This window comes from Myotis yumanensis, unplaced genomic scaffold, assembly GCF_028538775.1.
Source record: "Myotis yumanensis isolate MYYU_CA2020_CCGP unplaced genomic scaffold, mMyoYum1.0.hap1 SCAF_1, whole genome shotgun sequence".
NCBI classification, from domain to species: domain Eukaryota; kingdom Metazoa; phylum Chordata; class Mammalia; order Chiroptera; family Vespertilionidae; genus Myotis; species Myotis yumanensis.
Genome location: NW_027223752.1, coordinates 37,794,596 through 37,814,308, shown reverse-complemented (window position 1 = coordinate 37,814,308; position 19,713 = coordinate 37,794,596). Strand labels below are relative to the sequence as shown.

The 19,713-nt window shown below is 41.5% G+C and overlaps 1 protein-coding gene across 2 annotated transcripts in view; it reads left to right on the top strand.

The window, feature by feature from the left end:
• Window positions 1–19,713, top strand: part of SYNE2 (spectrin repeat containing nuclear envelope protein 2) — a 304,773-nt gene that overhangs the window by 147,891 nt on the left and 137,169 nt on the right. For both annotated transcript variants that reach the window (XM_070418606.1, XM_070418595.1), the window contains exons 46-52: window positions 1,856–2,011; window positions 2,864–3,129; window positions 4,443–6,543; window positions 8,936–9,258; window positions 11,133–11,277; window positions 12,137–12,355; window positions 17,088–17,353. In XM_070418606.1, coding sequence (XP_070274707.1) covers window positions 1,856–2,011; window positions 2,864–3,129; window positions 4,443–6,543; window positions 8,936–9,258; window positions 11,133–11,277; window positions 12,137–12,355; window positions 17,088–17,353 — 3,476 coding nt within the window. The remainder of the gene's footprint in view (window positions 1–1,855; window positions 2,012–2,863; window positions 3,130–4,442; window positions 6,544–8,935; window positions 9,259–11,132; window positions 11,278–12,136; window positions 12,356–17,087; window positions 17,354–19,713) is intronic.

Genomic DNA, 19,713 nt, shown 5'->3' with positions numbered 1-19,713 from the left:
ATTTTCATAGTTACAAATTGAACATAATTAAAGCATAGTGATTAATCACAAAAACAATATTTAATTATGTATGTGTTTTCCGATGGTCTTAGGCGACCCCAGTGAAAGGGTCGTTCAACCCCCAAAGGGTTGCGACCCACAGGTTGAGAACTGCTGGTCTAGGGCTAGGCTTTTAGCTCTTGTTCACCTGTGGAGTGTGGGGATACTCTTAAGTACAGTGGGGCCTTGACTTACTAGCTTAATTCGTTCCGAGACCGAGCTTGTTAACTCAAATTATTCTATCAACTCAATGCAAAAAATCGGCAGAGAGACAGCTGGTATCTCAAAAAACTCGTTAGTAGGGACACTCGTAAGTCAAGGCCCCACTGTAATAGTAACCATCAGGTGGGAAAGAGGCAAGTGTCTGTCCACCTCCTATGCTGTGGCTTGTGGCAAAGAGCCCCACTGGCCAATGAAGCTTGGGGTGAGGCGCCTCCCCTTTCCTCTCACAGCTTCCCAGGTCTTTCCCTGTGAGATAAGCCATAATGAATTGTTGAGCTGGAGGGAATTGCCAAAGTTTCAATCATTTGAAGCCGTATTAAAGAAGTGACTTCTGCTAAGTGCTAACTAAGTACTTCAAAACAAGTAACACTGGTCAGGGGAATTTTTTATTTTAACCAGTTAGTATTGGTGACGTTCCAGACAGTATCTGTTTTATTTAAATAAACTTTTCATTTAAGAATAGTTTCACATTGACAGAAAAGTTGCAAAGATAGTACCGAAAGTTCCCAGGTGTCCCTTACCCAGGCCCCTATTGTTAACATCTTACTTACACCATTGCCTAGGCAGTATTTTTAAGATAACAAATCAGCTTTGTTTGATAGATTTGAAACCTCAAATATTTTACTGACATAAAAGTATATAGAAGAATTAAATGGCATTTCATTTATCAAGTAACCTGAAAATAAAAACTTACACCTTAGCAAAGTGATGGAAATCTTTAAAATTACTGTCATGGTGCCTACTACATGTACGTGCTCAACAAATATTTGTTGACAGAATGAATAAATGAATGCAGATGCTCCTCTACTCTATTGAGAATCTTAAGTTCTTAGAGCTTTCAGAAAAGATTAAATTACTCCATATATATAACCTGTTCTGCCTTACTCTGGCTGTGGAATTCTTTTTTTTTTTTTTGCTTTTTATTTTTTTATTTTTATTTTATTTTACTTTTTTAATGCTTAAAGCATTACAAAAGGTATTACATATGTGTCCTTTTTTTCCCTCCCCTGCCCTTGACAATACCCCGGCTTCCCCTATCCCCCAGTGTCTTATGTCCATTGGTTATGCTCATATGCATGCATACAAGTTGGCTGTGGAATTCTTACTTCTAGTTGATATAAGGCATACTTAATTCATTCTTAATATTGTGAAGTCTTGGTGTTTCCTCTATTTACCCAGTTATTACTTTAAACGATCAATAGGTAACATTGAATGCCTGTTATTTGCCCCTCCCTCCGCATCCTTTTGAATACTAAGTATGAACTTTGGAACTTTTTCTTTTTTCTATATCTGTTTTCTTTCTTGGAATATATAGATTGTACCTCTGTATACAATTGAGCATTGTTAAATCCTATACTGTAATGTCAAAAAGTTTAATTTTTCTCGGGATACTGATATCAGCATTAAATATTGCATGGAAAAATTATCTTAGATAGTGCTCAAATATACTTTTTTAAAAAGTCTTTGAGTTTAAAAAAAAGAATAAAAAGTCTTTTGAGTTAACAGGAGAAACTGCCATGCTTTCATCAAGAAAAAGAAAAGTTATTTATTTGGAAGGTAGACTGTTCAGCAATTAATCTTTTTATGTTTTCAGAATTCAGCTGTGGAGATGCTTTTGTCAAAACAACTTTCTCTTGATGTTCAAGAAAGCATGAAAAACACTGAAGATGAGCAGAAAGTCAATGAGCTGCAAAATCAACCTTTAGAATTAGATGTCATGTTAAGAATTGAACAATTAAAAGAGATAGAGGTACGGAAACAAGAAAAACACTGACAACATGATTGCATTATTTATCCAGTGCAATACAATATATTGTAATTACCAAAAACTTGCTTGCACAGAGTGAAAAGTCGTATTTAACCTTTGCCTGATGATCAATTTGGTAACTCTATAATTATGTACTAATCAGTAAGTTTTATAAATTTTCCCATTTAAAAAGTGGAAGAGTTTAATGAACATTAGTGTTCTTTCTGTTTCACAAAGTTCCTAAAAACTTACTTATTCAGTAACAAAATGCAGAGATTCTGACTTATCATTTTTTTTCTCAGTCATATGTATTCTTCAGATTCTGACAAATTCCTTTTATTTTTCTAATTATCAACATCATGGGGTACTGTTTCTTTGTTTTTACAGCTCTGTTTACAAAGCTTTGTTTATGTATTTATATACTAATAGCTATGTAAAATAATTTAATAGGGCAATACATGGCCATGTTTTTTAAAACGCCCCTACAATTTTAACCAAGTTTCTATAATAGAAAACATGTCTCTAAGACAGGAGAAGGGATAATGTATATAAATAATAAAAATAAGATAAATCTTCCTTTCAACATTGCAGAACCTTTTAACACAATGGGGTGATCGAATTGCTATTAAATGCTAGACCCATGGTGGGTTTGAGTCTAGATTTTAGCATAATTCAAGAGAAAAAACCTTTTAAACATCAGGACTTAACTTCTTCTGTGTACAAATGAAATCTTTAAAACATCTTGGAATAGAGTGCATTATTGGAAGAAAAGAGGATGGGAAAGAAAATGAATGAATGAATGAATGAGTGAATAAGTGAGTGTATACTTACTGATTTCCTTGACTTGTTTTTTAGGAATTATATACCCAATTGGAAGCAAGGAAAGCAGCCATTGAACCCCTGGAACAAACTGAATATCTCAACACAACAGAAACCAGTGCCTTGGCTCTCCACAGTCCAAGGAATTCAGCGCAGCACTTGGACAATCTGCTTCAGGCACTTGCTACTTTGAAGAAAAACAAAGAACGCCAGTATTGTCTTCTTCAGGATTTTCAGGAACACCTTGCCGCAATCGAATCCTCGCTGAAAGTCTTGTTGACAGAGAAGGAAAGTCTCAAAGTGTAAGTGTAAGAATTTAGGACTTGAGTTCATTTTATTCAAACACAGGTTCTATTACCCTGACCAGGACCCCAGGTGGTTTTTGTTTGTTTGTTTGTTTTTAATTTTTTTGTTAATATATCCTCACAGGATATATTTTTTCCATTGCTTGTTTAGAGAGTGGAAAGGAGTAGGGAGAAGGGAGAGAAAGAGAGACAAACATTGATGTGAGAGAGACACATCGATTGGTTGCCTCCCTTACGTGCCACAGTTGGGATGCGGGATCGAACCTGCAACAAAGGTACGTGTCCTTGACTGAGACTTGAACCCATGACCCTTTGGTACATGGGCTGTTGCTCCAACCACTGACCCACGCCAGTCAGGGCAGGCCCAAGGTTTTAAGACTTTATACGACAAAGAATATGATTTTAATACTACGTGTGGAAATTCATTCCATATGGAAGCCATTGAAGAAAACTTTGTTGGTTTCATGCAAAAAAAGTATATTAATTATATTAATTTTATAATTAAATTATATTAACTTGTTTAATGTCTAATTCACACTGAAAATACCTGCAAAATAAGTTAAAGTTTTATGGAATTCAGTATTCTTTAAAAAATGTATTAAAATTGATTTTAGAGAAGAAGGTAGATGGAGAGATAGAAACATCAATGATGAGAGAGAATCATTAATTGGCTGCCTCCTGCACACCCCACACTAGTGATCGAGCCAGCAAGGCATGTGCCCTGACTGGGAATTGAACCGTGACCTCCTGGTTCATAGGTTGATGCTCAACTGCTGAGCCATGCTGGTCGGGCTCAGTATTCTTTTGGTCAAGAATTTATTCTAAACTATGAGGGTGAAAACATTAATGTGTATAATTATTTAGTGTCAGCATAATTGACGTAAATTGTTTGGAACATATTTAACATATATGTATTGTATTGGTTTCGTTGAAAACAAATACACTCCTTTTGGCTTTGAAAATGATGGTAAATGGTACTAGATAGAGTTTTAATGTGTAAACAATTTTTTCATTATTAAAAAATACTTTATGCAAAGACTGTACAGAGTACTTTTACATATATTGTTCCCTTCACTCTTCACTCTTTTCCTGTGGTTCTACATAGTTATGATGCTCATTTTGTAAATGAGCCCTCACAAACTGATTGAAAGCCAAGATCCTGATTTTACTTTAAAGACAGAATGCTCTTATAGACAATCTAACCTTTTCTTCTGTGAGTTCAAAACAGAACTGATTTCTTTAGATGACATCTAACCTCAGGTTGATTTATAAGAAATGTTAACAAGCTTGATTTTTCTTCTTTTTTCTAGTGGATCACTGGACAGTGCAACCTATGTGGCCAAAATTCAAAAATTGCTGGCATCAATAGAAAGAGAGAAAGATTCCTTAAGCAAGTTGAAAATTGAATGGGAAAATATATCAAACTCTCTGAGTGACATGGATCAGAAGCTGTTGGAAAGCCAGGTCCGGCAGCTTGAACAGGGGTGGGAACAAGTAGAACAGCTGGTTCACAGGAAGTACTCTCAGCACGAGATGGAGCAGGAGGAACTGACGTCTCTCATGAGCGAGATCCAGGAGCTGGGCCTCTCTCTGCAGCAGCAGCACCAGCGTCTCCGGTTGAGGCTGGCCTCCCCGGAAGGACAGGAAAGGGACACAGGCGTGGTTGCCTTGGCTACGGAACTCCAGGCTGTCAAGCATAGATTTTCTGCTTTAAAGGCAAGAGCTGAACTTCAGATGAAGAGGATTTGGGGAGAGAAGGAAAAGAAGATTTTGGAAGATGCAATAAATAATTTGCAGGTGCAGTTGGAAGCATCAGAGCCATTAAACATAGAGGTGGACAGTGAGATCAGGAAGAGTGAGATAAGGAACAAGGTGAAAGAGACGACCTTATGGGTGAAGAGCCAGTTAGGTGAGCTGGTTTCCTCCATTTCCCTGCTACCAGACGGCATCCTTTCCCAGATCCGAAAGTGCAAAGTGAGGCACGATGGTATTCTGGGTCAGCAGCGGGCGGTGGAGGCGCTGGCCGAAGAGGTGCAGGACAGCATCCCTAACCTGACCGCAGGCGAGCGCGAGGCACTGGATCGCCTCCTCCAGGACTTACAACATCAGTGCCAAAGGCTCGTTTTGGAATCCACTCAAAGATCGCAGCTGTTGGAACGTAAATTGGAAGAAAGAAGCACATTTCTTGCAGAAATAGGGAAAGTTCAGCTCTCACTTCAAGGAAAGGAAACACAGATAATTCCCCAAGTGGGAACAGCCTCCACGGAAGCGGAACTGGAGCGTCAGCGTGTGGCCCTGACGGCGTCTCAGGGGGAATTGCAAGAAATCGCCAGTGGACTCTCGGCGCATCTTCAGGAGCTCGCGCGCCTCTGTAAGGACCTCAGTGTGTTTGAAAGGTTATTTCTGGACGATCAGTTGAAAAGTCTGGAGACGAGAGCCAGCAGAACACAAAGATTCATTCAGCATAAATGTAGTGAAGTAGGACACAAGCTGCAATTTTCCAGAGAATTCCAGGAGCAGACATCTGCGCTTCAGAAGGAGCTTGATGGCATACAGCGCAACGAGCTGCTCCTGAGTCAAGAAGTGAGCGAGGGTGTGAAAGGGGAGCTCCGTGGCCTCCTCGGGCGCCTCCGGGGCGTTCAGTCCAGCATCCGACAAGCACTGAGACTCAAAGAAGCGTTTGACTCCCTGGGACTCCACTGGGATTGCTCCCAGCTTGACATGTTACAATCCCAAGTATTTGAAAAAGAGAGAGAACTCGACGGAAAAATTAAGCAGTTGGACACATTTATGGCAGAATATGGCAGATATCAAGCATCGCTAAGTAAATTGAGGGCGATGGATTTGCAAATTAAGGAAAGGGCCGAAGCAGTCCTAAAAACCCCTCCTACTTCTCCAGAAAGCCGTCTGCTCGGGGCTCAAATTTTGAATCAGAGAATCGAGAGAGCCATGTGCTTGTATCATGAGATTGTAAAGAAATTAAGTGAAAATAAGGCCTTTGATGACTTCTTCAAAGAGGAAGAGCTACTACAAACAAAGGTGTTTGCAGAAGAAAATGATAAGTTGCGGAAGGTTCTCCAGAATATAGTGCTAGAATCCCAACCAAAAGAAATGGATGAAGAGAGTTTTCAGGAGAAACTAGAAAATTCCTTCCATGTTTTGAACCAGATAAAATCTCAGTTACAGCAGCCTTTACTGATAAATTTGAAAATTGAACATATTCAAAAGGAAATGGATAATTGCGAAGTGTTTCAAGAACAAATTCAGGCGGAAATGTGTAGCATTAAAGGGGTAACTGTTATTGAGAAGCAAAGAGAGAAAACCTCTTCTGAAGCTAGTGATGTGGAGATAAAATTACGTGACATTGAAGAGCTGCACGTTCAGCTTAATGCAAGCATTGATATGCGCACAGTAAGTTTTTTTTTAAATTAGGTGGTTAATGCATCTATTTTTATTTTATGTTTGCTTCAGTTGATATCTCCACTTCTCAAGAAGTTAGAAATTTTACAGGCAAATTCTCCCCAGGAGAATAGCCATTTGCGAAGAGCCAGTTTGTAATCCTGACTCCTCCTACATCTACATACAATGCCTTATCATTTGGAAAAGACAAGTTTGACACCTTTATTTCTATATCCCTAATAACCTCTGTTGCTCAGAACAAAGTTTTTTTGTGTGTTCTGGAACTAATAGGGCAGGGTGGGAGAAATATGGTGTGGAGAAGAGAACACAAATAATAACATTTACTTAGAACTTGCAATGTACTGAACATTTACCTTTATTCATCACAGCAACTCTGTGAAGTGGGCCCTATTATTGACCCCATTTTAAAATCAGGAAATTGAACTTCAGAAACATCAAGAGTTTTCTCAGGGCCTTACTACAGAACCAGGAATCAACTTGAGATCTGTCTGGGTTTAGAGCGCGAGTCATCAAATTAAGGCTCACGTGCCAAATCTGCCCACAGTGTCTGATTTTGTAAATCAAGTTTCATTGGAGCGTAGCCCTGCCCCATTCCTTTATGGATTGTCTGTGGCTGCTTCTGTGCTACAACCAAAGGACTAAATAGCTGTTATAGTCCAGACTAGAGGCCCAGTGCACAAAATTCATGCAAGAGTAGGCCTTCCTTCCCCCGGCTGCCGGCACTGGCTTTTCTCTGGCACCTGGGACCCAGGCTTCCCTCGCAGCCCTGGCTTCGTCCAGAGGTCGTCTGGTCTAATTAGCATATTATACTTTTTTATTATAGATGGCCGGCAAAGCCTCATATATTTAGTCCGACCCTTTTCACGAAAAGTTTGCTGACCTCTGTTGCAGAGTGACCCCAGTCTACCCCCTCCTTTCCTGCATTAATAGTGTAGATGGCTTAGGCATCTTTGGAACACACTGTGCTTACTATAATATCTTTTACTGTGTTTTCAGAATTGTCACATTAAATTTATAGAATATGGAACTTAACTCCCTTTTTTAATTCAAAGAGTTATTAGGTAATATATTTGCAGTACTTTGATAGGTATACTAGTAAATTCTTTAGAAATGAAAAGTCATATTATGAACCCAAATATGTCCTTTAAATTGGTACTTAACAAGAGCCAATTGAGAGTACTTTTCTACTTAATTTTTTTATTGAGGTATAATTGACATGTATTAGTTTCGTGTGTACAACATATTCTGTATTTGTACATATTGTTAACAGTAAGTCCAGTTAACAGCTATCACCACACAGTTACATTTTTTTCTTGTGATGAGAATTTATAAGATCTACTCTCTTAGCAATTTCAAATATGCAACACGGTATTGGTAACTAGAGTGGCTATGCTATACATTACATCCCACAACTTATTTTGTAACTGGAAGTTTATAGCTTTTGACCCCTGCTTTGCTCATTTCAACCCTCCACCCTGCACCTCTGACAACCACAAGTCTGTTCTCTGTATCCTTCTCCACTTGGTTTAATGCATTTTCCAGAAACAAGGTACATGAATCCCCCAAATCATATGATGAGTGCTGGACTGGAAGGGACCTTTAAAGTTATTTATTTCAATGAGAAGACATAAAGTGAGATTCTCAAAACTAAAGTTAGTGGCATAACTATTCATTTAAAAACATAAGCGGTCTGGGTTCTTTGTTTACTTTCTTTTCATCTTTTTTTCACAAGTATTGATTAAGGTTCTATACATTAAGTTTATTCCATTGTTTAATTCATGTCTATTATAAGAGCAGGAACATATATTATTAGACATAATTCATGAGGTTTATTTTTGAATTTAGATTCGGTTTCCTTAGCAAATCTGGAAACAGTGTTTTGTTTTGTTTTGTTTTATGTAAACACTAGAGGCCCGATGCACAAAATTTGTACACGTAGGGGGAGGAGGGGCGTCCTTCAGCTCGGCCTGTGCCTGCTTACAATACGGGAAACTTTGGGGGGATGTCCCCCTGCTGCAGAGGTGGGAGAGGTTCCTGCCACCACCACCACTGCTGCGCTCGCCAGCCTTGAGCCCGGCTTCTGGCTGAGTGGCGTTCCCCCTGTGGGAGTGCACTGACCACCAGGGGCAGCTCCTGCATTGAGCGTCTGCCCCCTAGTGGTCAGCATGCATCATAGTGACCAGTGGTTCCACTGTTCAGTCATTTTGCATATTAGCCTTTTATTATATAGGATTTTTACATACTTGTCAAACTAAAAGTAGGAGATGCTAACTCTTATAAGACCCAAGGGGATAAGTTATGAGTGCACCACAAAAAGTCAAGAATGACAAAAGTCCCAGATGTCTGACAGTTTTATCATAGCATTTAATCTCCTTTTCACCAGAATGTCTTGAATGATGCTCATGAAAATATGACCCGCTACAATGAGGCAGTCCCCAGGGCGATGGGGGTGGTTGCTGCCCTTGAAGCCTTTGTTGCATCCCAAAGAGTAGACCTGGATCATCCAGAAGAATCACTGGAGATGCCTCGCGGGAAACAGGAGGAATTGGAATCCACAATAACAGACATCCAGAGCCTCAGTGAGAAATTGGGGGCCGTCGCCAGCCCTGCCGCCCAAGGACAACTTCAGTGCACTTTGCAGGAATTGGTTTCTAAGAACTCAGCCCTGAGGGAGGCAGTCAGAGTAAAGGAAGCGGAAATAGAAAGGTGGGTACTTCTTTGTAATGCTTTAAGAACATAAAATATAGATTTCTTTACAATAAACATGTACGCAGAAATCATTTGGAAAATATGGAAAAGTTTTAAAAAATACTATCTAAAGAAAACCGTAACAAATATTTTACTGTATTTTATATTTTTTATTTAATATTGAGTACATACAACAGTATGTTTATAAAAGTCTGCAAATGGTATAAAGAATAATGATAAACAGCCTTATACCCAGAGGTTCAAAGATAATCATCATGACTTTTTGATTCTCTTGCGTGCTTCTTCCCGCTCCTCTCAGAAGTTACAGAAGTAATCTTTATCCTAAATATTTTATCATTTCTTTGCCCTTTAAAATGTTTTTACTATGTGTTTGTATTCCATTTTCATGCATGTGTATTCATCTGTGACTTCAAAATCATCATTATGATTCTGAAGTTTATTCATGATCTTGTCTGTAGTAAAATTCAGTCACCCAGCTACTGATAAGCATTTGGGTTGTTTCTAGCTTTTGCATTTACAAAAGTTCTACCAGGAACATTTTTAAGTGCAAGGTCTCCCTGTGGGTTGTGGTTGCCAGGTTGCACACCTTACATTTTAATTCCATATGATTTAATTCATTTTTTTCTTAGTTTATCTAATAGCATATCTGTGTTACAATTGTCCTATATCCTTGCCAACATGATGTTGTGGGATTTAAATTTTGCCATTCTGATGGGTGAGAAGTGGTATTTTATTGTGGTTTTTGTTTGCATCTCTATTATTGCTAATGAATTTGAGCCTCTTTAAAAAAATATTTCTTGGTTACTTATGTTTCTTCTTCTGAGAAATACTTATTCAAGCCTTTACCCAATTTTTATAAGGTTGTCCATCTTTTTCTTTTTGATTTGTAGGGATTTATTCTATATTTTGGAGGTTGGACTTTTGTGGTTGTATGTGTTATAAATGTCTTTACAGGCTTTATCCTCTGTCTCCAGCATTCCAGGAGAAGGTCAATAAAACTAAACTGCAGCAAATACCCTCAAAGTGAAGACAGCCCTACAATTTAGCTTATTTCTCTATATTTCCACTTTTACTTAGTGCAGAGCCTCTAAATATTTCTTAATTCCTTCCCAGTTTATTATTGTGTTTTAAGAATTTAAAAAAATACTTGATACTTGAATTTTTAATTGTCTTCAGTGGGGAATGCAGGCTGTATCTATTTTGTACACATAATTTTATTCATAGTGTTTTTAATATGTCACAGCATTATGCTGTATAAAAATATGCTGCCTTTAACTTTATAACATGAGCTCTTATTGTAACAAAAGCTCTATAAAAGTAATTAGAATTTCTACATGACATTTCATAAAATAGATTGTTGTAATTTACTCAGCTTTATCTTTTGTTACACATAGGGTGTGTTTCAATTTTGCCATTTTAGTTAATAGTCTAATAAGTAAAAAATTTTTTACTTAATAAGCAAAAGTAAATTCAGGATAAATTTCTTATACTGGATTGGGATTAATTCCTTAAGATAAATTACAAAAGTCAAATTAATGGTCAAAAGATATGGACATTTTAAAGACTCAATGGTTTTCTACAAGAATTGTATCAAGTTACACTTCATTAGCAGTGCTGAGAAATACAGTTTTACAACTTCGGTGTTTTGAGATCAGTCTTACCTGCCTGTCAAAGTTTTCAGTTTTAAAGTCTTATGCAGGTCCCCGTGAGGAGAAGGCAGATGATGAAAATTTTTTGAAATCCCCTGAATAACAAAAAAGAGAATTACATTCTGTTTTTTTTATTAAGTGTTCAAATTTACCCTGGGATGTTCAGAATATATGGTACTAAATAGAATTTAATGTATATCACTTCCCCCCCTACCCCACTAGGTGTCTCGAGAATTACAAATGCTACGGGAAACTTGAAGAGAAGATTGGCACTGACCTCCGCCGAGTGGAAGCAGTTCTTGCGCAGTCCATGTCCCCGCTGCCAGTGTCCTACAAAGAAGCTCTAGAACGCTCGGAACAGAGCAAGGTAACAGTATTTGCAAACCTCCAGGAAGACTGGGTGCAAAAAGGGGCAGAAAGCTGGTGGAGGCAGCAGGGAACGTGGCTCTGTGACGCCCCACAGCAAGCTTCAACCTGACTTGTACCAAACTCAAGAAAGTTCTTCCAATCAAAAGCCAAGGGGGAAAAATGAAGCAATGGTTCTGCATCTTAATTCGTAGTTGGGTTCCCAGGACAGTCTCTCCTGAGTGGCATCCTGTCCTTATTGCTCACTTTTTCTAAAGCTTGACCCTTCATAGTATTTTGTAGGACTTTGCTGGACGGATGACATGGAATTTAATGCCGTTGTCATAAGTGTTAAGTTCCGGTTACTTCTTATATGCTCTCCTCAGCAATTTTAGTTTTTGCTTACTGTCATCTGTTAGAGTCTATGGTATTATGTTATTAGGATTTGGATGAGAACATTCTGAATAGTCTGTGCTTACTATCCATCCCAAAACAAAACACAAAAACCAAAAAACCGAACTAAAGCCTTGGTGGTTGATACAATGAATTGTGCAAATTAACTTCCTAGTAAAAGATGAGACTTACAGTATAATAACAACGTGAACTTTTAGGATCTTTAACCTTTAAAAGCCTGTCTTACTTGGGAAAATTGGCTTATGGGTCATTGTTTGTGCCCATAGTTTCAAATTCACATAGTGCAATACAATAATACATAGGTAATTCTCGTCTGTCTCAGATTGGCTTTCAAAAGGACTAAAAAATTGATCACAAAATGCTTGTGGATGATGTAAAATCATTTGCTACTCAAGATTTTAAAAAGTTCGTAACGTTCAGAAAGATCAATAGACATTAAATTCTTCTTATCCCTTTTCTTTCCTAAGGCCTTGGTGTCAAATCTTATGTCAATTAAAGAAGAGTTTATGAAACTACGACAGGTCCTCAGACACCTGAGACCCACATTCACAGATAGTGACGGCATAGGTCTGCTCAGAACCGTGTGGGCTCTGTGGGAGAAATGGCTGAGTTTGCTGGAAGTTGCTAAAGAATGGGAGATGTGGTGTGAAGAACTGAAACAGGAGTGGAAATTTGTCAATGAAGAAGTGAGTGCTTCATTTTCTCTCTTTGTTACTCCTTTTTCCCCCCCCATTGATTTGTGAGAGAGAGAGACACACGTCGATTGGATGCTTCCTGCATGTGCCCCGACCTGCAACCAAGGTACGTGCCCTGGACCGGGAATGGAACCCGAGACCCTTTGGTTTGTGACCGATGCTCTAACCACTGAGCTTGCTGGTCAGGACGATGCTTCATTTTCAATAGTCAAACCATAGTTTTCCTTACAAGCATCTTTAAATTGTTTTATTATTTTCATTTTGTTTTTATATACAACAGGTCCTCAACCTCTGTCATTTGTTTTTTATCACATATGTGTAACACATAAATGTTTATAGAGGTCGCATCCTACTAAAATAATCTCCAAGAAATGATTCAACATTTTTTTTATAATAGTGGAATATATTTGGTATCAGACGGTTCTTAGAAATAAGTGACTACTTGTTCATTCGAGCTTTAAGATCTTTATTGTGAAGATGAATTAAGCCCTCTTAAAAATAACTCTCTCAATCTGGCACTGAAGGTTAGAGTTAGGTAGTATTCATAATCACCAACTACTTTGGAAATTAACTACAATTGTTGACTAAGGAAATGAACTATTGTTGTAAAGTCTGGGCCTAAAAATGTCTGATATTCTTTCTGAAAACCATCTCAAAGAAACTTCCTGGATATCTGTCAGTCACACGTGTTCATTTAACTATGGCTCAGGACTAACACATTACATATATTTAGAAAGAACATTTAAAATAGTATAACATTATCTTAGGGTACTCTTTAATTCTTTAATTTTTCCAAAGGACCAGGTATAAATGAGGTACAAATCATAACATTAAATGAAAGTTCTTCTCTCTAATTCATGTCTGAATTCCTGCTGAATTTACTTGAGAGAGAAATTATACTAATCAGTACTTCATTAGAGGTAGGATACATGCTTTGGGATTTAAATGTTTAGTACTATCATATTTTCTTGCATAAAACTTGATATTCTTGAAAATGAATATCATTTTGGTGGTGCTGGTGGGGTTTGATGAGTAAATACATTATAAACTATGCTTCTAGCAGAACTGCTAGCCTCGATCTTTCCCATTCATAATGACACTGTTTATTGAATTACTACAGTAGGCTGTGTGCAATGCTGAGAAGGCGGTTCACACATGGTGTCACTGAATCCTTGCATTGCACTCAGGACTGATTCCCATTTTATTGATAGAGAAACTGAGGCACTGGGAGATCTAAGTTGGCACAAGACATTCCAGTGATTGAGTTACAAGCTCCTGGGGGCTGGGACCACATCTGTTTTGCTCACCGTTGTAACTTCAGTATCCAACCAAGGCTTTGCACTTAGTGGGCTTAGTAAACATTTCTTGAGTGACAGCTCTTATTTAAACCCAAGTCTAAGGCTTTTTATTTTATTACATTGTCTCTCTACTGCTATATACCTATTTGCAATTATACTTTATTAATTCAGACCACATTCCCTTAGCACTTTGTAATTATTCATAAAGCATTTTACAATATTTGCTAACAAAATGTGTTTTTCAAAGAGTAGCAAAAACAAAATATGTCCTCATAATGGGTGTTAATGGGTGTTTATTGAACATATGTCATACATAGTTCTGTGCTCTTTACATGTATTATCATTTATCCTCACAAGAATCCTAAAAAGTAGATATTTTTATAATCTTCATTCCATAGATGAGGAAAGTAAGACAGTGAGATTGAGTAACTTGCCCACAATCATAAGTGAGTGGTAGCAGTGGATTCAAATTTACACTCTGGAGCTTAAGGGCTAAAGTATCGACTTAAATGATATTTACCCATACCAAATTGATGTCAGATTTTAAAATAGCTTTTATCCATTCAATAAAAACTAGATCATCTAAAGGCCTATACATGCAAGATCCTGTTAGTATGGTTGTAAATCTATATGTGATGAAATGAATTTCTGTTTTTAAAATGTTAGTTATACAATAATTCAGTATCTTTATGGAATAAGTAGATTTTTTAAAACAAGCTCTGTTTACATTTACAAATTAAAAATCAACTTAAATTTTTATTAACTTCTTACCTCTGTTTTCATTTGCTTGCTTTAATTATTCACTCTGGTTACTCAGAATCATTATTTTATGCTTGGGTGAACACAGTGTAAAGTCACATCTTCAAAGCTAATGGGAGGTATAAAGCTGGCTTCTTCCCCTTGTACCAAAAGTCCAGAAGGCCTTTCTCTACCAGTTTCTATTTCTGCTGGTTACAGGATCTTCATTCTCCTTCACTGTGTTTACTTACGGTTTCTTTCCCTTTCTAGACTCTACTTTATAATTGACTCTGAGCCTAAACATTTTATAATCAATTTTGTTAGAATTATGTGTCTAAGAAAAATCATTTAGGGGCTGCAGAGGCTCTTGTATGTGGAAGAGTGGACGCATAATCTTTGTGGCAACGATTTCCCTGATTTGGGCTGTATTCACCCTTTTGGTATAAAGCTTGTTGAATTTTGACAAGTACCTATAGTTATATGAGCACCAACAACATCCAGATTTAGAATGTCTTTATCGCCCCAGAGAGTTCCTGTGTGCCCCTTCGTAGGCATCTCCTCCCACCACCTCCAGCCCCTGGCAACCTTTACGCTGTTTTTGCATTTCCGGAATGTCACAGAAGTGGACGCGGACAGTTTGTGGTCTTTCGAGTCTGGCTTCTCTTCACTAAGCGTGATGCATGTGACATGCATTCCTGTTGCTGCTCGTTTCGATAGTTCATTTCTTTTTTTATTCCTGGGTAATATTCTACTGGGCACGTGCACGGCAGTTTGTTTATCCATTCATAGGTTGGAGAATTGCCTGGCTTTCGAGTAAAATTATCATCCTAATAAAAATTCTTCTTCCCCTTGTGTTCCCCTCCTTAATCACTGACCACCTCACAGCAGGCAGCAGGGACTAGGAGAACTGAAACAGGGAAGGCCAGAGCCTTGGCTTGCGTTTTGCTCTTCCTGGGTCCTGGCTGCTGCAGGTGCCCCTTGAGCGTTCTCACCAGGCCCAGAAGCACCAGGAGATGCTCCGTTCAGTCCTGGCTCATGGACACAGTTCTTCCAACCCGGATGCATATTGGAAACCCTAGATGTACAATTACCTCTGTCAGTAGAGCAGTTCCTTTCTTTGCACGCTGGTTCTTTGTCAGGGGGGCTGCAAAACACCCCGTGGAACCTTGATCTCAGTCCCCGGTGGAAATGACAGCTGCCTGCACGAGAGCCAGGGCTCCTGATGCAACTGGATTTAGGTTTGAGGGGACGGGAAGCACACGTACCATAGCGGGGCCTCTCAGGGAGGGGCCAGCCTACACCTGCACCCATGCATTCTAGCGATTGGGACTCAGCTGGGTTATATGGCCCAAGTGGTAGGGCAGCCTATTCCACAGTCCACCCCTGGAGCAGTGCCTTCTTTTCTCCAGACCCCCCTCAACAATGGCAGCCGTCTGATGAATGCATCTGAGCCAAGCCCAGTGCAGCATATACTGCCTCCAAAATCCCATGGACTCCCCCAGCAGGGTGCTCTGAACAACTTGATCTTTACCTGAGAGGTTCTGCCTTGCCCCAGACCATTGGGCCCCTGGGAGCTTAATGCTGGAATTCCTGAATTTTCCTCCATAGGTTGTACTTTCTACCCCAGGGCATCCAGGTCCTTGTTCATCATTTGAGTTAGCACAATATCATGAATGTAGTTGACCAGTATTATGCTCAGTAATGTCAAGATTGCAAGATGCCTGACTGGGTTGGAGCATTGAGGACAGTCTGCGGTGCCAGGGCAGACATGATAAATGAGCAGAGCCGGGGGGAGGCGGGTGTTGAGGGGAGATGCAGAAGCAAATCTGATTGTCAGTATCTTCATTCTGAGCTCAGGGCTGATAGAACTTCAATTTCCATGTATGTGATGGATGAGGTCATACATTTCTGGGCTCCTCACATCGCTGTCAGAAAATACTTGATTAGGTCAGCATTTTGGGCTGCTTTCTCTGTGGGGTAGGTGTCAGGGTAATGAGGACATAGTGGACTTACTTTTTAAAATATATATATTTTATTGATTTCAGAGAGGAAAAGAGAGGAAGAGAGAGAGAAACATCGATGATGAGAGAGAATCATTGATTGGCTCCCTCCTGCACACCCCACACTGGGGGATTGAGCCTGTAACCCAGGCATATGCCCTGACCAGGAATCAAACTGAGACCTCCTGGTTCATAGGGAGACACTCAAACACTGAGCCACACTATACCTTTCTGAGCATAAAGGGATCGGATGTGAAAGAAAAGAGAACCATAGAGAAAGTACCCAGTCGTTGCCCAGCCTCAGACTTAGTGGGTGCATTTTTGTGGAGCTCATGCTAACCACCGGATGGGCATCTCAGGAGAAACCATGGCTTTATGCAACTGAAATCTGAAGGAGAAATTATTTATGAGAATACTCAGCAGCGTTTCCTTCAGCTCATAACAGCAGCACTTGGCTTTAATCACACATCTACGGGACCAATAGCGGGGAACTATGGGATTCTGGTAGTGCAGGTGTAATAGTCCCCTGTAAACAGACAAATATTACTTTGAAGTAGGATATGGCAGTAGGAGCCCTCTGAGAACCGGCGCACAGACGTTTATGGCTGCCAAGGTCTGTTTCCAGTCCGGCAGTGGTAAGACTCTATTTTACTGATTTTAGTCCTCTCTTTTTGTATGTTGACTTAGGTTGAACGAGAAGCAATTATTTTAGATAATCTTCAAGAAGAACTCCCTGAAATTTCCAAAACGAAAGAGGCAGCCTCCACGGCGGAACTCTCTGAGCTGCTGGAGTGTCTGCGCCAATACGAGGAGACCGCGGAGAAGCAGCAGCTGCTGCTGTTGCTGCTCCTCCAGCGCTGCCGAAGCGCCCAGCGCGCCCCTGCCTCCGGGAGCTCCACGGAGCCCGCCCCAGCCGCCCAGGAGATTACGGCTATGCAAGAGCGATGCAATAAGTGAGAGTTTATGAACCACTGTTACAGAGACACATTTGACAGCTCAGGTTTAAAATTTAGAAAACACTGACGTTCAAAAATACAAAATACAAGAGGCCTGGTGGGGTCCCTCAGCCTGGCCTGCGACCACTCGCAATCTGGGATCCCTCGGGGGATGTTGGACTGCCGGTTTCAGCCCGATTCACCCTCCCCACGCCCCCCCTCCACCCCCTTCCCTCTGAGATTCATCAGCCTGTTCCATGTTTCCATGCCTGTTCATTGAGCATCTGCCCCTGGTGGTCAGTTTATGTCATAGCGACTGGTCTAACAGTCACTTAGGCTTTTATATATATAGACTAGAGGCCCGGTGCACAAAAATTTGTGCACTCGGGGGGGAGGGGGGGCCCAGCCCGGCCTGTGCCCTCTCACAGTCTGGGACCCCTCGGGAGATAACGACCTGCTGGCTTAGGCCTGCTCCTGGGTGGCAGAGGGCAGGCCCAATCCCTAGGTGCAGCCCCTGGTCGGGCTCAGAGCAGGGCTGATTGGGGGAGTTGGGGCGCCGCCCCCTGTCATGCACAGAGCAGGGAGGATTGGGAGGTTGTGATGCCACCCTCAGTCACGCTCAGGGTAGGGCCGATTGGGGGGTTGGGGCACCGCCCCCTGTCACACTCAAGGCAGGTTCAATGGGGAGGTTGCGGCGCCACCCCCTGTGATGCACAGAGCAGGGCCAATCAGGGGGTTGGGGCGCTGCCCCCTGTCACTCACAGAGCAGGGCCCATCAGGGGGTTGGGGCACTGCCCCCTGTCACTCACAGAGCAGGGCCAATCAGGGGGTTGGGGCACTGCCCCCCCCCCCCCCCCCATCACGCACAGAGCAGGGCCCATCAGGGGGTTGGGGAGCTCCCCCCGTCACGCACAGAGCAGGGCCCATCAGGGGGTTGGGGAGCTCCCCCCTGTCACGCACAGAGTAGGACGAGTAGGGCCGATAGGGGAGTTAGGGCACCGCCCCCTGTCACCCACAGAGAAGGGCCAATCAGGGGGTTGGGGCGCCACCACTGTCACACTCAGGGCAGGGCCGATGGGGAGGTTATGGCTCTACCCCGTCACACACAGAGCAGGGCCCGTGGGGGGGAGGAGGTTGGGGCACCACTCCCTGTCACACACAGAGCAGGGCCGATCAGGGGGTTGGGACGCCACACACTGTCACACACAGAGCTGCAGGGAGATCAGGGGGTTTGGGCGCTGCCCCCTGTCATGCTGATCTGGTGCCAGGAGGCCTCGTGGCTCCGCTGATCCCTGTGCTGGGAGGCATATTACCCTTTTACTATATAGGATAGAGGCCTGGGGGCCGGCTGGTTTGCCCTGAAGGGTGTCCTGGATCAGGGTGGGGGTCCCCACTGGGGTGCCTGGCCAGTCTGGGTGAGGGGATGATGGCTGTTTGCAACTGGTCACACACCCTTCAGGGTGGGGGTCCCCACTGGGGTGCCCGGCCAGCCTGGATGAGGGGATGATGGCTGTTTGCAGCTGGTCACACACCCTTCAGGGTGGGGGTCCCCACTGGGGTGCCTGGCCAGCCTGGATGAGGGGATGATGGCTGTTTGCAGCTGGTCACACACCCTTCAGGGTGGGGGTCCCCACTGGGGTGCCTGGCCAGTCTGGGTGAGGGGCTGAGGGCTGCTTTCAGGCTAGGGGTTTTGATTGAAGCTCCCAACCACTCCTTTTTTTCTTTTTTTTTTTTTCTTCTGGGCCAGCTTTAGCTCTGGCTCTAGCTCTGAGGCTTCCGCTGCTGGTTTGTTTGCCGTTCTGTAATCGAAACAATGTATAACTTCAGCTCTGAGATCCCAGCCGGCTATATTTGTTAGAATGTTTCAAACTGCCAGCTCAGAGTCCGGGAAGTCAGGCGGGGAACGTTGGAGCCTGCAGTCACGGGAGCAAGCAAGCCTCATGTTCGCTTCCAGCTGCCTGGCTGCCGGCCGCCATCTTGGCTGACAGTTAATTTGCATAAGGATACGCTGATTAGCCAATCAGAAGGGTAGCGGTCGTACGCCAATTACCATTTTTCTCTTTTATTAGTGTAGATGTTTCCATGCCTGTGCATTGAGCATCTGCCCCCTGGTGGTCTGTTTATGTCATAGCGACTGGTCTAACAGTCACTTAGGCTTTTATATATATAGATAGATTATAGGATAATGACAAGTGATATGACAGAATTGAGTTGAGTCAACACAGAAGTATAGGAAGGGATAGAAAAGATTATAACAATAAAACAAGCAAGTGTTCTTCATCTTGGTATTACTGGGGACAAATACACTTTGTTTGGTTTTTCTGTTTGCTGTTTTTCTAAGTTAATAGTACATGTTTATTATAGAAAGGTTAGAGAAT